Source organism: Delphinapterus leucas, chromosome 9 (genome assembly GCF_059928025.1).
Source record: "Delphinapterus leucas isolate spDelLeu-1000000601 "Yukka" chromosome 9, BTC_Dleu_Yukka2, whole genome shotgun sequence".
Classification (NCBI taxonomy): Eukaryota; Metazoa; Chordata; class Mammalia; order Artiodactyla; family Monodontidae; genus Delphinapterus; species Delphinapterus leucas.
In genome coordinates this window covers 40451225-40468085 of record NC_143137.1, presented here as the reverse complement: position 1 = coordinate 40468085, position 16861 = coordinate 40451225, and the positions used below count along the sequence as shown (strand labels likewise).

The 16861-nt window shown below is 37.3% G+C and overlaps 1 protein-coding gene across 3 annotated transcripts in view; it reads right to left on the bottom strand.

The window, feature by feature from the left end:
* ELMO1 (engulfment and cell motility 1) overlaps positions 1 to 16861 on the bottom strand; it is a 548606-nt gene that overhangs the window by 354164 nt on the left and 177581 nt on the right. For all 3 annotated transcript variants that reach the window (XM_022583104.3, XM_089917010.1, XM_022583084.2), the window contains 2 exons: positions 15859 to 15894; positions 6224 to 6323 (listed from right to left, as the gene is read on the bottom strand). In XM_022583104.3, coding sequence (XP_022438812.1) covers positions 6224 to 6323; positions 15859 to 15894 — 136 coding nt within the window. The remainder of the gene's footprint in view (positions 1 to 6223; positions 6324 to 15858; positions 15895 to 16861) is intronic.

The following is a 16861-nucleotide window of genomic DNA, read 5'->3' as shown; positions in this document are numbered from 1 at the left end:
ATTTAGTAAATTTGGATGTACCTTTAAGACTCCATGGAGAATCCTCCAGCAGAAAGCTGATGGTCAACCTCCCTCTCCCACCCTCTAGCCTTCATCCCTTCTTTGCATTCATTCAAGTAATATGTATTGACCATATGCTATGAAACAGGCTTGCACTGACCTAGGATCTGGAAATCAAGAGATGAGCAAACACACATGATTTTTAAATTCAAGGACTTTATAATCTAGCACAGACAGATTAAAAAGTCATTTACGGGCTTCCCTGGTGGCGCAGTGGTTGAGAGTCCGCCTGCCGATGCAGGGGACGCGGGTTTGTGCCCCGGTCCGGGAGGATCCCGCATGCCGCAGAGCGGCTGGGCCCGTGGGCCATGGCCGATGGGCCTGCGCGTCCGGAGCCTGTGCTCTGCAGCGGGAGAGGCCACAGCGGTGAGAGGCCCGCATACCACAAAAAAAAAAAAAAAGTCATTTACTATGAAGTATGTTACGTGCTTATTCTTGGCATCCAAAAGTATACCTCCACTTAGACATTCCAACAAAGCCTAAAATTAAATGGGCTAAAAATCAATCTCATTGACTTCTTATTCCTGCCTTCTCAAGTATCACCTTTCTCGAAGTTTGCCATAATCATTAGTGATTAATAGTCTTAGTTCCCTACTTTCTATTTCCGTGGACACATTTGCAATGTCTCCCCTATGATACATGTTCAGTTGTATATACACAACACTGGCCCATGGTCCAACTCGTTCCTGCGTTACTAAGACAGCATCTCCTTCAGTTTCCTCTATATTCAAGATTTCCCTCTAATACAAATTTACCCTTTACTTCCATAAATGTCCTGTGACAGTATTTCCTTTCTTGAAATACTCAATCAAAACTCTCAATGTTTTCCTGGTATGAAGCACACTTTCTTATAATGGGTTTTAAAGTTCTCTGCAAATTATTAACTCTCACCTGCTCCCAACAGGCTTATACAATGATGGTAAAACAGGCTATGGCCTTTGCTTTCATTCAGACATTGTGCCCCACATATATATTCCATTTCCATTTGCCATTTTTATATATTTCTCTCTCATGAAACTAATCCATTACCTTCCTCAAGGTATTGTTTAAAGTTAATCTTTTCCATCACTTCAGCTCTTCCTTGACACATAGATCCCATCTCTTCAGCAAGCCTGAAGCAGGGTACAACATTTTGTGTAACACACTAAGCTGGCAGAGAGCAGGCACACAACTCATTAGAGTCCTATGCACAATTCTGTAGGATATACTAGTCGTTTTTTGAAACTAACTTCTATCTTTTCCCTTATTTTGTCAATAGTTTTAACTAGACATCTAAATGACCCAATATTGTCAACTAATGAGTACTGATAACCAAGGCATCAGGGCCGATTGAGCAAACATGATGACTGTAGACAGGCTCCTTATTGGTGCATGGACGAATCTGTGACTGTATAAATGTTATTTTCTATGTCTAGTTTAAAAACTACAGATCGTAGTATAGCTATAGAAGGTTAAAGATTGGTTAAATTTTAAATTCCCTTGTCTTCCCAAAAGTCACTAATGACTTCCTTTGCCTTTAAATTTTTCCCAGCTCCATTTCTGTACTTTTGGTCAACACAGGTGAGCCGGCTTAAATCAATCGAAGGACAGCTTCTTGAAAGTAGGTCTGTATCAAAGGGAAAAAGAGGTAGGAGGAACTAAAAGTAATTATATATATTACCTCCACGTGCTTCCACTCATTTAAAAGTGCTACCGAAATAGAACATAGGACTATTTGGGTGACATTTTAGAAGCTAAGGGTCATCACATGAATCAATGATACAAATTATTAAAATTACATAAACACTTCTTTGAATCACTTAGATTGAGATCTTAAAATTATCCTAAGTTATCAAAACTGAAAAGATCCATGGAGAACATGGAGCTCCACTCCCATATTTTAAATTATCTGGGCAGAGGCCCATAAATCTCTCAAGTTGTTAAGAGGCAAAAATTATTGGGTCTCTAAGCTGAAACTGGCTGGATGTTTATTCAGGCACTGAAAATACTGCAGGGTGAACCAGGCCCTCCTGCAGAGCTAAGGTTTCAAGAGCATTTGTATAAAACTTTCCTTCCAAGAAAAAGCACTGATATTATACTTGGCTAGGGGAAAACCAACTGGTAGCACAGAAAGTTCTAGGTTTTGTTTTTTTTTTTCCATTTCTTTCCTCTCCATGCCTTCTGACCCTCTCCCTAAGAAGCCAAGTCTTTAAAAAGCAACAATGTTATATATTGGCATCAAGGGATTCCAAGTTTCAAAGTGTTTATGAAATGATATTATTTATTACAGAAAAAGTTTGTAAACTAGAATCTAGATTCACACATAACAAAATAGATAGTGGGGAAGGAGACCAAGGCTGGCAGGGGAAAAATATTGCTCCAAAGTCGTATGAATTTGGCATTAATAGGAAGCCAAGTCTGGACCACAGAGATAAGCATCTTTTGTCAGCGCATTTCCTAGTTGATTTTTGTCTAGATAAAGCTCCATTTAAAAGACAGTTGCCTGTATACAATTCCTGGGTTGTCAAAGTGCTGAATTTGATCCAGCTAATGAATAAAAAAGTTAATCTTACAAAAACTATCAATTATAAAGTCATTTTCTGATGACCATTTTTTTTTAATTCACATAAGGAGTTGAGGTTTAAGTAGCAATGCAAAGGAAACAGAATGACTAGGAATGAGGATAGCATATATTAAACGTGCTGCCTTTTGAAAAATATTTAATTTTTAACTTAAACTGCCAAGACTGCTAGTCTTTGCTTCCTTAGATCTAATATGATTTTTATTTAATTTCAGTGAATGAAAACTGTTTTCATAGGCAGTTAGGAAATTAGATTATTGTCATTCTCTCTTAACCACATCTCACATCATTTAAAGAAAGACAGCTTTGTAATTCCTTTATATTCATAACTGAAGTTTTAATTGAAATATATTTAAATACAGTGGCACAGTATTCTTTTTTTTTCTTCAAGTTTTAGGGTTTAAAAAAATGCTTCCAGAGCAAATTTCACTCATTCATTTCACAGAAACGTATTAAGGTCTTACTCTATGCCGGGTTCTAAGGATAGAGACAGGAAGAAAGCCACGGTTCCACCCTCCAAGGACTCATGGTCTCTTGGGAGAGCCAGTCAAAAGACAAGAAGTCCTCAGAAATGTGGTAAGTGCTGGGATAGTGGCATATACAAGATCCAAGGAGAATGGAGAGCAGAAGAAATCAGTTAACTCTGCACCAGTGAGGTCAGGGAGGGCTGAACAACAGGTAACGCTGCTTCAACAAGACTATTCTTCAGGAGCTGTTCTTTCCATCGCTTAAAACACAGGTGCATGATGATGGGGGAGGGAGCCCTGACCCGGGGGACCAATGACACCCCGCTCTCTATAACCTCACTCAATCTCCCCAAGCCACTGTGTCCTCATCTCCTGACCAGGAGTAGCAAGACTAACTGCTCTGTTCCACAAAGGATTGCTGTGGGGATCAAAAGAGATAATGTGGGTGAAAGCATAACATAACTTCAAGGAATTCACGTTCAGAACAGCACTGTTTTTATAGCAAAAGAGGCTCTAATATCAGAAAAGCAAAGCAATTTGGATGTAGGAAAGAAAGGCTTGCCATAAATTCAGAATGAATTGAAAAATTCTGTTAAGTATGAAAAATCTGCAAAACCCAGTATTTTCAGATTTGAACTTACTTCCCCTAGAACTTTTATTTTCAATTGAAGTCCAGTTGATTTACAATATTCTGTTAGTGTCAGTACAGCAAAGTGATTCAGTTTTATATATGTGTGTGTACATATATACGTGTGTGTGTATGTATATATATATATATATATATATACACACACATATATATATTCTTTTTCAGCTTCTTTTCCATTATAGGTTATTACAAGATATTGAATATAGTTCCCTGTGCTCTACAGTAGGTCCTTGTTGTTTATCTATTTTATATATAGTAGTGTGTATCTGTTAATTCCATACTCCTAATTTATCCCTCTCCCCTTTACCCTTTGGTAACCATAAGTTTGTTTTCCATGTCTGTTAGTCTGTTTTGTAAATAAGTTCATTTGCACTATTTTTTAGATCCCACATATAAGTGATATCCTATAATATTTGTCTTTGTCTGATTTACTTCACTTAGTATGATAATCTCTAGGTCCATCCATGTTGCTACAAATGGCAATATTTCATTCTTTTTACGGCTGAATAATATTCCATTTCTCTAGAACTTTTATCTTGGAAAGAAAAAATACAGCAATTTTTTCTCTGCATTCATAATCTAATGCTTGCATTTCCTGTCACCACCAAAGGAAAGTACTTCCTAACACATCAGGATTTCCTTGGCTTTCTCTTCTACAGTCATTTCTCCTTTTTTGAGCAATTCATACCACTGACAAATATAGGCAAAAAGAGGCTTCATCCTTCTTTGTATGTTTTCTAGGTGGTTCCCATTACTTGTTTCCCTCGTAGGAAAAAGGGATTCAGAGGTGCGTCAAGAAGGCCCTGGGTTCCCAATTGGCCCTCCTCTGGAAAAAATAGGCATCATGAAGGCGTTCAATCTGTGGGGCTTCTGCTCCCAACACCCTCAATGAACAGACTAGGAGCTCTTCTATGCTCTTCAATTCAAGGCAGTGTCTCCCTCCAGGTACTGACTAACTTCAAAAAGAAAAGAGATAACTTCACAGTGCGGAGACCCACAAGATACCACCTTATCCACATAATCAAGGTCAACATCACCATTAATAAGCATATTAACATCTCATACCCCAGTGTGATGCTCTGAAAAGGGCACAACATTACTTCTCTAATATTCTTGCTGAAAATTCATAACCTTAATTTAACCATGAGGGAAATATCAAAAAACCCAGACTGAGGGACATTCTACAAAATAACTGACCAGTATTCTTCAAAATTGTCAAAGTCATGAAAGACAGGGAAAAACTGAGGAAATGTCACATTGGGAGACACGCCAACTAAATGCAGTCTTGGATCCTGGATCTGGTCCTTAACCAGAGAAAGGAAATTGGTAGAAAAACTGCTGAAATCAAATAATGGTAACAGTATTACACCACTGTTAATTTCCTAGTTTTGATAATGATACTATTATTATGCAAAATGTTTAGGGAAACTGGTTGAAGCTTATATGGAACATTCTGTACTATTTTTTTGCAAATTTTCTATAACTCTACCATGATTTCAAAATAAAAGTCTTTAAAAACTCAAGTGACTCATACTGGATTTTGCTTTGATTTTCCAGCTTTTGCACAGACTCTCTGAAATTCTTTATTTTAGACAACCCTTCCCAGGAATCTAGATAAGATAAATGTATGAATTCCAAACAACTCTTCATTTCCAAAAACAGCAGGAAGAAAGATGCCAATACATTTATCAGCCATTTCACAAATACAAAGAGAGGAAAAATAAGTTAAAAAATTAATAAATAATGATTCTTGATTTAATACTACATTTAATAGTTATAAAGTCAGGGCTATTCACTTTTTGTTAGAACACTGGAAAGAGAATTGTAAATTTGCAGACACGTCTTTATTACTATTCAACTGCTGGGAATGGTAGGGGCCTCTTCTGCCCTCTCTCCCCAAACCAGGTCCACCTTTGCCTGTACCTTCGTTAGTTCCCTCCTAAGGAAAGTAGGAACCAAGCGAATTAGTTGATCTCAGAGACATTTATTGCGCCAAGATTACCAGTAAGCAGGCTTACTCGGCCTAAGAGGCATGGATCCAAGCACACCTTCTTCTCTTACATTCCTACTTCAGACCCAGTCATATAATAATCAGTATATTTTGCCTCTTTCCCTTTTCCTGAACACCTGGTTAAGGGGAGAAGGATTGGGAAGGACAGCAGGAACTCTACTTAGATCTTGAGAACAGCAGAGTCCAGAAGAGCGGCTCAGCAGACGCTTCTCTGATTTTAACATGTCACCTTGATTTTCCTTGACTATGGGTTCTCATGTATTATACAATCCCTTATGATCCCAGTGGGGAGAAAACATCATTTTTCATACAGAATTTAGGTGCCCTGACCCCCACATACATAATACTATCAAAAACCACACTCACACTTTAACACAAAGAACTAAAACAAACCATTCTAAAATATGCTCAAATCAGAGAAAAATATCTGTAAAAGAAGGAAGTGATTTGACCTTGGGAAGCACAATCTGAATTACCTTCTTAATGAATGCCACCGAAAACGTATCCCAGGACACTATTCCATGGTCCATCAGCTCCACAAAGGCCGTCAGAGTGAAGGACAGCATGTCTCCAAAGCTGGAAAACACAAGATCGTATAAGGGTGATGGGCCCAAGAGCTAAATACAAGGGAAGACAGAAGTGAGAAAGCTTTAGAAAGCTGAATACAAGCAGAACTGTAAGAGATCGCTGGGATAAGCAGCTGGGCCACAGGCAATGTCCTTGCAAACATGAGTCAATAGGTAGGAGGCAGGTGGCTTCACAGAGGGGAGCCAGGGCCTCCGTGGGACACACCTGGACTCACACTCTCATTCAGGTGAGCTGTGTTGTACTGGGCAGGTCCCTAATCTCCCTGAGCCTCTGTCTTCTCTGCTGAAAAACTGGATAGTGAAATCTATTTCATCACAGGGCTGCTTGTAGAGCACTTAATAAAGTGTGTAACATACAAGAATTCAGTAAATGATAGCTTAAAAAAGCTTCCCAGCAAACAAAAATTAGGAAGAGGGCAATATGCTTCTTTATTATCTCTGGGTATCCAACAGGGAAGATTATAAATAATTCTATTAACAGTATTAGCATTTTGCAAAGGATTCTTGTGGTCTATATTTGTGTGTGTATTTGGGTGAGTGCATTTACACACACACACATAGATACAAATATATATGTAAGTAAACATATTCATTTCTATACTATACTGGCCAGCATTTTATCTTTAGTTAATAGGCTTTATATAATACCTTTCTGGAATATTATAGATAATGACTGTTTGCTGACCATAGACTTGCTGTGATTCAAAAGGCTGTAGGAAGGGTCTCATGAGTGGGTTAGAAGTCTAAGCAGAGATCAGGCAAGCTCAAGTAAAAGAACGGCCTTCTAAACAAGCTCCACCCGTGACCCTTATCAGACAATACCCTGATTTCTAGGGCTTTCAAACCAACACTGAGAATCTTTTACAGAAACTTACCTCTACTGTAAATTATCACCATAATAAATAGTAACTCAAAACTCTCAAGAGAAGTACTTTCTCTTCAAGTACATTGAATTACGCCCATCAGGATCTCTACACTATATACAACCACACTGATTCATATGCTTGATTTTTTAAAAATAAAACTAGTTGTTCAGATTTTTAATCTGTAGACTCTTATATATCACAATTGCTACACTACAAAGTCTCATAAAGTGTCTACATTGAATCTTCCCATCCATTTTCAATTAATAGAATAGGAAACAAGCTCATATTTCTTTTAAAACAGCTTCACAATTTCCCTTCTTCCTAGTGTTCTCAGCCCAGCCTCAATAACACACCTGGAAAATTCTGCATCATCTCCAAAGCTGTGATGCTGAAAAGAGACCTACCAAAGAGGAAGTGGCTCTCAGGAAAGGACCGTGATCCCAAGCTGCCGGAGATCAAAGGGGATGAGGTGCGCCTGATAGAAATGGCTAAGTGGTTGGTTTCTGGAGTCAGACAGCAGAGGCTACCCTCCAGCTCTCAGTGGACAAGGACACATTGTATGCCTCGGTTTCCTCATTTTATAAAAATGAGGACGACAGTGATGCTGGTGGTGGTGGTGATACCTAACTCAGAGGATTGCTGGGGAAATGAAAGGAGCTACCATACTTAGAGCCCTCTAAGCATTGTATAGCACATGGAAGGCAGTATGCGAATGTTAGTTATTATCATTATGCAAAGTGGTATTTTAAAAAGGTACATAAAGCTCATGATTTTCAAATGTCTGTCTTCATTGTGTCAAGAATTCTCTGTCCTTCGAGAGAGAAAAAAAAAAAAATTGCAAGAAAAGCCAAACGTTTCAAGCCAGAGAGAAAAGCAGCAAATATTTTTTTAAGGCTTTTCTGAGTCACAGGCGGGCAATCCCAATCATACAGGGTGGCATCAGAGAATCATGCCCCAAAAAGGAAATTTCAAACCAGAAAACTCAAGCTTATTTTAAGAAAACAAAAAAAAGTAGAAAGATAGGCGGAAAATGGATTAAAAATACTAGCAAGAAAGGTTATATAAAAATTCCAGAATGGCTCTTTCTACAGACAATGAGTCCTAAGAAAATCCAAACATTAGCTTGCAAAAAAAAAAAAAAACAAGCAGGAAATTGCCTCAGGAAAATAAGAGAGCCAGGAAATAAAAGCAATTAGTAAGATTTATTAACAGATTATGCAGGCATTAGAATTACTGTGAAAATATTATTACATAATAATGTATAGAATTATTAGTAAACAATATTAGCTAATTTATTATTTTATTATATTATTAGTGATAAACCATATTAGCAATTTTTTTACTTATAAAAAGGAAAAAACAACCACCAAGTGATAACGAATGGCTGACATCTGTTTACACCTGGCACGCTAAAAGACCTCAACTGCTATAAGATGCCCATCTATAAGACATTGGAGGATGGCATTTGTGACCTCCACACAGTGCAAAAATACTGCCTCAGTATTGTCACTAAAAGAACAAGCAATGGAACGGGCAGTGAAAAAGGAGTAACATGCTGCTGAAATCAAACTCTTCTTTATATTCGCTGTAGCTGGGACTAGAGATGATATTAGTCTTCATTAACTGCTTTAAAAGCAAAAGATAAACTGTATTTATGCTGTCTAATTATCTGAAGGCAAAATGACTCCGCTCCTTGCTCAACGGACTCATAATCCAAATGGCCTTAGTAACATCTGGGGATTGTCCCTCAAGTGTTCCAGAGCTCTGCCTACAGGCTCCTCAGACAGGCTGCAAGGACCTGGGAAAAAGATGGAGAAAAAGGGAAAGAGTATTGTTTGGTTTCCAAACCTCCAAGCTGCTTTCGGGACCAGGATTTAACTCCCCAAGGTTGTTAAGGAGTTGGAGCATCATTTCTGAGAGTGCAGCTAGGGCTTTCTGTGCTTTGTGATAACCCATTAATGTGAACGACTGACAAATGAGAGAAGCTTCTTCACATCACACCAAGGTGCCCAGGAGAAGGAGAGCTCTCTTGGTCCATCTAATGTTTTATATAAATGTTATATAATTTATATTTATATAAATATTATCTAATAACATTTAATATATTTAAATATATAAGTATATGGATATGTTATTAGACATCTATTATATATAATCATATATATGTATCTTATAAATATATAGATATAAATGTTATTAGATATACTATGTTTATATGTTATATATTATAAAATATATAATATGCATATATACTATATTATACATATAGTATATATATGACATATATAATTCATTATAACTGGTTGCTGGATGGCATACTAGGTTTACATGGGGAGAATTTTTTCAAAATTCAACTTCAAATCCTTAGTTGCAAGAAAAGGAGAGCCATGCTAAAATTTTATTACCTTCCAAATCAACGGACTCAATCATCTCATTTCAAATGAGGCAGCTATAAAAGCTCTTCTTGAACCCTGACACAGATGCTTATTTCACTGCTAGAGGAGTGACTCAGGCTCCAAGAGGGAAGGCAGGAGCCAGGGTCCTGTCTCTGAAATCAGTGCTGGGTGCAGAAGATCAAGGCTAAAAGGACTACAAATATAAAGCAACCACATGTCACATGTGGGGAGCATTTTTATTTGTTTGGTTTATTTTTTTTTTTAGAAAGTGCCAAGCTAAAGATTTTGCAGCACTGACTGACACAAATTAAGCCGACTGCAAACTTTACATGCTGGTTGAGAGCCATGTCACAGCCAACACACCATGTGTGCTGGAATGATTCAAATAAATATTTCTCATCAATTCAGTAGAGACCCTCTTCTTTCCAACAAAATTCAGCCAATCTCAAAGCATTTAAATTTTATGCTGCTAATTTTATAAAAGAGTAGTGCTTCCAAATGTCTCCACTGGGTGTCATGCCCAAAAGAGAAGCAGAGAAAAGATGAAAATAAAGACCAGTTTCAAAGATATTAATAAATCATACTGAATATATTCCTAACTGCCAGAATTAATGAATATAGTTCTACCCTGCCCTTTGAGTTTTCCCTAGTATTTTATTTTGTTTCTGGTAAAACTTATATACACTGAAATGTATGGATTTCTGTTGCCCTTCAGACATTCCCTTACCCTTTAGAATCATAGCATTACTTACGTCAGCATATATTCTCTTGGCTCCTTTGTTGAAAATTTAACTGTGGATCAATTTTGGACTCTATTTTATTCCATGGATCTGTCTATCCTCTTACACCAATATCATATTGTGTTAATAACTAACTTTACAGGAAGCCTTGAAGTCAGTTAATGAAATCTTCCAACTTTACTGATTTTTATGAGTTTTTCAAGACTGTTTTGGCTCTTCTAGGTCCAGTACATTTCCTTTAAGTTTTTAGGATTGGCTCGTAATTACTTTTTAAAAGACTGTATTTCACTGAACCTAATTTGGAGAGAATTGCTATCTTAGGTATACTGTGTCTTCCAATCCATGAAATGGTATATTCTCCACTTATTTAGGTCTTCTTTAATTTCTTTCAGCAATATATTATTTTTTCAGTGAACAGATACTGATGTCTCTTGTTAAATTTATTCCTAAGAATTTTATGATTTTTGACACTTTGTAAATGGAAATTATAAAATTTCATTTTCCAGTTGTTTGCTATTAAGGTATAAAAATATGTCCCTTTTATATACTCATGTTATATCCTGAAACTTTGCTAAATTCAGCTATGAGATCTAGCAGTTTCTTTATAGATTCCCTAGGATTTTCTACATAGTCAATCATGTCCTCTACGAATAGAGTTGGTTTTACTTCTTCCTCTCTGATCATTATGTCTTTTATCTCTCTCTTGACTTATTGCTATGGCTAAAAACTATAGTACAAGTTTGAACAGAAGTGCTACATATTTGCCTTACTCCCAGTCTTTATTGGGAGGGGTGGGGATTCAGTCTTCCAACATTAAGTGTAACGCTTTTTTTTTTTTTGCAGATAGTCTTTATCAGGTTGAGGAAGTTCCCTCTATTCCTCGATTACTGAGAATTTTTATGAATGACTGCTGGACGCTAAGAAATGCTTCTTCTGTATCTATTATCTACTTTCTGTATCTGTAAAGATGCTTTTTCTCTTTAAGTTTTCTCCTTTATTTTGCTAAATACTAAATCACAGTGACTGATTTTTCAGATGTTAAACTATTTTTGAGATAAATCTTTACATCTTTACAGGCCACAAATCTTTTTTTTTTTTTTTTTTTGCGGTACGCAGGGCCTCTCACTGTTGTGGCCTCTCCCGTTGCGGAGCACAGGCTCCAGATGCGCAGGCTCAGCGGCCATGGCTCACGGGCCCAGCTGCTCCGCATCACGTGGGATCCTCCCGGACCGGGGCACGAACCCGTGTCCCCTGCATCGGCAGGCGGACTCTCAACCACTGCGCCACCAGGGAAGGCCCACAAATACTTTTCATACATTGCTTGATTGTATTTGTTCATATGTTTCTGGGGAGTGTTGCACCTCTGTTGATTAATTTTTATTTCCTGCATTGGTTTTGTCAGGTTTTGGTATCAGAGTGATACTGGCCTCATAGGCCTCATAAAATGACTGAGGACTTTTCCCCTCTACCTCTATTTTCTGAAACCATATGTGTAGATTTGGTATTTCTTCTGCATATGTATAATTAAATTCACCATTGTAACCTATTTTCATCGTGTAAAGGCTTTTGAAAATGAATTCAACTTCTTTAACAGATGTGGGTATTCAGATTTTCTATTTCCTCATAGGTCAGTTTTGTGTCAGTTTAGTCCTCAGTTAATGCTGAGATGGAGTAAGGAGAGCAAGAGGCTTATTGGAAGATAGGTGGTGCTTGTGAAAGATAAAGAGGCACAAAGCAAGACTGGGTAAGAATACCCTTCAGACCGTGAGGTAGATCTGATGCCTGTGAAAGGAAAGAGGAGCAGATGTAGATCCGACAGTCCCAGCCAACCCAAGAGGAAGCTCAGTATAAATACGGACTGTTAGAGGGGTCCCACAATGGGCAGAAATGGCGAGGCCCTGGTATGTGCACCATGCTCATCAGGCTCACTGACTAGGGGCTGCCTAGAAAGAGCGTGTATAGTTTGAAAGCTGTTATGGATCTTGAACGTGCTATAGCAGGAAGCTATCAGCTAACTGTACTCCTCCGGGTTGATTAGCAAATTCTTTCTTGAAGGAAGATTAGAAATTAAAAAAGAAATTAGAAAAGAGTGTTAAAATCTCCAACCATGATTACAGATTTGTCTATACTTCTCTTTAGTTGTCAGATTTTGCTTCATGTACTTTGAGGCCTTATATATTAGGTACAGACACATTTAACACTTTATGTCTTCCTAATGAGCCAACCATTTTTTATTGTGAATTATCTCTCTTAATATTTGATAATATGTTGCCTTGAAGTCTTATTGTGCCTGATATTAATAAAACAACTGTTTTATTATTATTTCCAGTTACATGGTATATGTTTTTCCACTTTCAAACTACATGTTCTTTTGTATTTATAGTATATCTCTTGTAAACAGCATATAGCTGGGTCCTGCTTTTTCAAATTTGATCTGACGCCTCTTAATTGAAGAACTTCCTTCAAATTTCCTGTAGCGTGTATCTGCTAACAATGAACCATCTTAGTTTTCCTTTATTTGAAAGTACTCTTATTTCACCTTCATTTCCAAGATAGTGTTATTAGAAAAGAATTCTGGGTTGACAAGTTTTCTTTTATTTCTTTCAGCACTTTTAAGAAGTTGCCTTCTGGCCTCCATATTTCTAATGAGAAGTCAGCTCTCATTCTTATTTTTATTTTCTTAATGTAATAAGTTGTTTTTCTCTGGCTGCCTTCAAGGTATCCTTTTTATCCTTCAATTTCAGAAGTTTGACTATGATGTTTCTAGGCATAGTTTTCTATCTATCCCACTTGGGTTCAACAAGCTTCTTAGATCTAAAAATTTATGTTTTTCAACAAATTTCAGAAATTTTCTATCATTATTTCCTCAAACATTTTTCTGCTCCATTATCTGTTTCCTCTCTCTCTGGGACCCCAATTAAATGTATTTAAAATCAACTGCTACTATCTCACAGGTCAATTATTCACTATATCTAGTCTTCAGATTGGGTAACCTATACTGATATATCTTCAAGGTTACTGTCTCTTCTGCCATCTTCAACTCCTACAGTGAATTTTTCATTTTAAATATTATACTTTTCAGTTTCATAATTTCCAATTGGTTATTTCTTATTTCCATTTCTCTGCTGAGACTCCCCATCTGCGAATTTAATATGCTAATGCTTTTCTTTAGTCTTTTAATATATTTATAAACATTGCTTTAAAATTTTCATCTGCTATTTCCAACATCTGGGTCATCTCAAGGCAGGCTTCTACTACTTGCTTTATTTCTTTTCTTAAGTATAGGTCATCTTTTCCTATTCCTTATATACCTAGTAATTTTTTACTGTATTCTGAACATTGGGAATGAAACATTGCCAAGGCCATAGTTCAGCTTTGTTCTTCTGAAGAATTGGTTTTTGTTCTAGTAGGAAGTTAACTTGGCTAGAATCAGACTCCAAACTCCTCAGTGAGTGACAGTTTAAATCTCTTCCCAATTCTTTCCATTTCCAGTTGCTAATTTAACCAGGTCCCTTTGGGGTTCCCATACACACGTATATTCACACTTCAGTGATCAGTGATAGAGCTGGCAGAGTTTATATATAGATATGGGGTCGTCTCATACCCTCTGAGCCTCCTTCCTTTCATGGATTCCCCTTAATAATCTAGCTGCTCTGCCAGCCCCAAACTATATCCTCTTAGTAACTTACTAAGACTGAGGGTTCTTGTCACCCCATGCTACCTGGATAAGCAGGACTCCTCAGGCAAAAAGCTGCAAATACACAAATCTCATCTAGGGCTTATCTGTTCTCTCAAAGATTGACTTACTTCTTTCTGTCTGTTTTCAGTTGCTATACAGTTTCTTCAGACACTTGTTTTTAGATGTTTCTGTTTCCGATATTTTGTCTAGAGTTTATAATTATTATCTATGGTACTTAGTCTGATTAAGCTACTTTGCAATTACCAGGGCCCTGAGCATTGATTTTGTCTGCGATTGATAAATGGAAATCATGATTCACGCTTAGTCACACTTCCAACACCTCTATATACCAAAAGATTAAAACTACTGGCAGATAAATTTTAAGAAATTATTTTGGCTTCAGAGCCCAAAATTCTTCTGCATTAGCAAATTGTATGAGGTTGTTAGAGAAAAAATCAGTTCGAATCCCAACACCACCTCATTTTAACTTCTTCATAAAGGAAACAATTCTAATTTTACTCATCTTGTATGGTGGATAAAAGTGTGAATTAGAAGTAAGGAGTGTAAACATTGAGACAATGCCCAGGACAGAGTAAATTCCCATAAAAGATGGCTTCTACTGCTATTACCATTAAGTGCTTCTACTATATTAAAAATATATATCAAAGTTAGGTTTAAGAAGCTTTACCCTAAAAACTCAATATTTCTACTTTATTAGAATTTAATAACTGAAGAGTTCCTGCAATTAATACTTCTTCTAGTGGGAGGGGTAGGGGAAGATGAATGATTTTAGACCACTATCATACACTGATCAGAATTTTCTCTGAAGGCTTAAAAAATAAGGTGCACATTTTCAGATACTGTTCAGTCTTCCTTCTCAAACTGAAACTGTACACTTAACAACTTAGCAAAATGGGACTTTGTTCAACCTATTATAGAGAGTTTGTTAGATCCTCTTTGGACTCACCTTGTTTAGTGGATAATAAAGGCACTGAGGAGGGAATACTCTAAGAAAGAAGTTTTGAGATTTCCAGACATAATTATCAGGCAATTCACAAATATATAGGTGGTTGAACACATTCTCACACTGAAAGTAAATAATTTTCATTCCATACTTCAGCCCTAAATATTTTTTTAATGTGGATCTTTTTCTTACCAAACCACTGAAGAAAATCAAAGACTTTTGATTTTGAACATCACATAGGCCACAAAAAAGAAAGTTTTTTTTTAAGTAATACATAAAATTATGCCTAGCCTTGCTCCAGGAGAAGGGTAGCAATCCTGATGTGATCATTTTATGGTTACAAACATAAAATACTCTTTCTACCACAAAGTAAAGAGAAAAGGGAAATAAATTTTTTAAAAACCTGTTCATAAGAACATCAAAAAGGGGCTTCCCTGGTGGCGCAGTGGTTGAGAATCTGCCTGCCAATGCAGGGGACACAGGTTCGAGCCCTGGTCTGGGAAGATCCCACATGCTGCGGAGCAACTAGGCCTGTGAGCCACAACTACTGAGCCTGCGCGTCTGGAGCCTGTGCTCCGCCACAAGAGAGGCTGCGATAGTGAGAGGCCCGCACACCGCGATGAAGAGTGGCCCCCTCTTGCCACAACTAGAGAAAGCCCTTGCACAGAAACGAAGCCCCAACACAGCCAAAAAAAAAATCAATTAAAAATAATTAATTAATTAATTTTAAAAAAAGAACATCAAAAAGCAAGCAAAAATAAATCACTTGCTCTAAACATCTAGACACATAGTTACACAATCAGTCAGAGGACAGGGTTTAATTATGCAGAGAAGAAGGAAGTGTTATATCATCTGAATCAACCCATCAGAAATTCTTACCAAGGCTTCATGATCTTCTGCAATTTCTGGTATCGTCTGCAAAATTCAAAAACAGTCATGTAAGGAGCATGTGTGAAAGCAATGAGTTTTACACAAATTACAGATCATGAAGAAAGCCCAGGATGAGATATAGGGCAGATTTAACAGTCATTAAGAGAACTTAATTCATTTCAAAACATTTCTCCAAGCAATAAATTGGTGTTTTTTTAATGATACAAAACAATCAAAAGATGGGGATTAAACCACTGTAACCAACCTATTGCATTTACTTATGAGTAAAGGCAACAAGAACACTCCATTTGGCTCAGAATGGGTATATATTCAACAGGGGGAAATCCCTAGAAATAAGAGGGGCATATTTTCAATGAAAAAGCAGAGCCAAAAAACACTAGTCCAGTTGTTCTTAAGTACATGCTCAACAAGGGAGAAATAGTTGATTATCTTTCTTTGGTAAAATGCCCACTAATTCTACTTTCTCTTTTCTTAAGAGAGAAAAAAAAAAAAAGTTTCTTCTGAAGGAAGACACTGTGAGACATTGCAATAATTCCAGGACCACAGATGGAACCCTGGGATAGTAGTCTGCAAAAAAAGTGCACCATCAAAAAAACATGTCTGTAAAAAAGGACAATTATGCTTCTTTAAAAACTAAAGATTAGGTCAAAAAGATTAGGAAACAAGTGTTTCTAACCTTATCAAACCACTTCCCATTCCTCAAGTCTGCCACATTTCTCTGGCATTAAGTGTGTTCTTCCCTCTGCTGGGGGAATGCCCTTCCCCTCCCTGTCGGACTAGCTAAGTCCTACCCCAAATTCATCTGATTCAAGGCTCCTCTGTGCAGCCTCCCTGACTTCTGATTTCCCTTCCTTGACCAGACTGAGGGTGGCGCCCATGTCCACAGTGCTGAGAATACATCAGCTGCATGACTTAGGACATCTCACTGTCCTTCTAGCTACCTGAAGGCAAAGGCTCGCTCTGTAGCTCAACTACTATAATGTCAGGCACA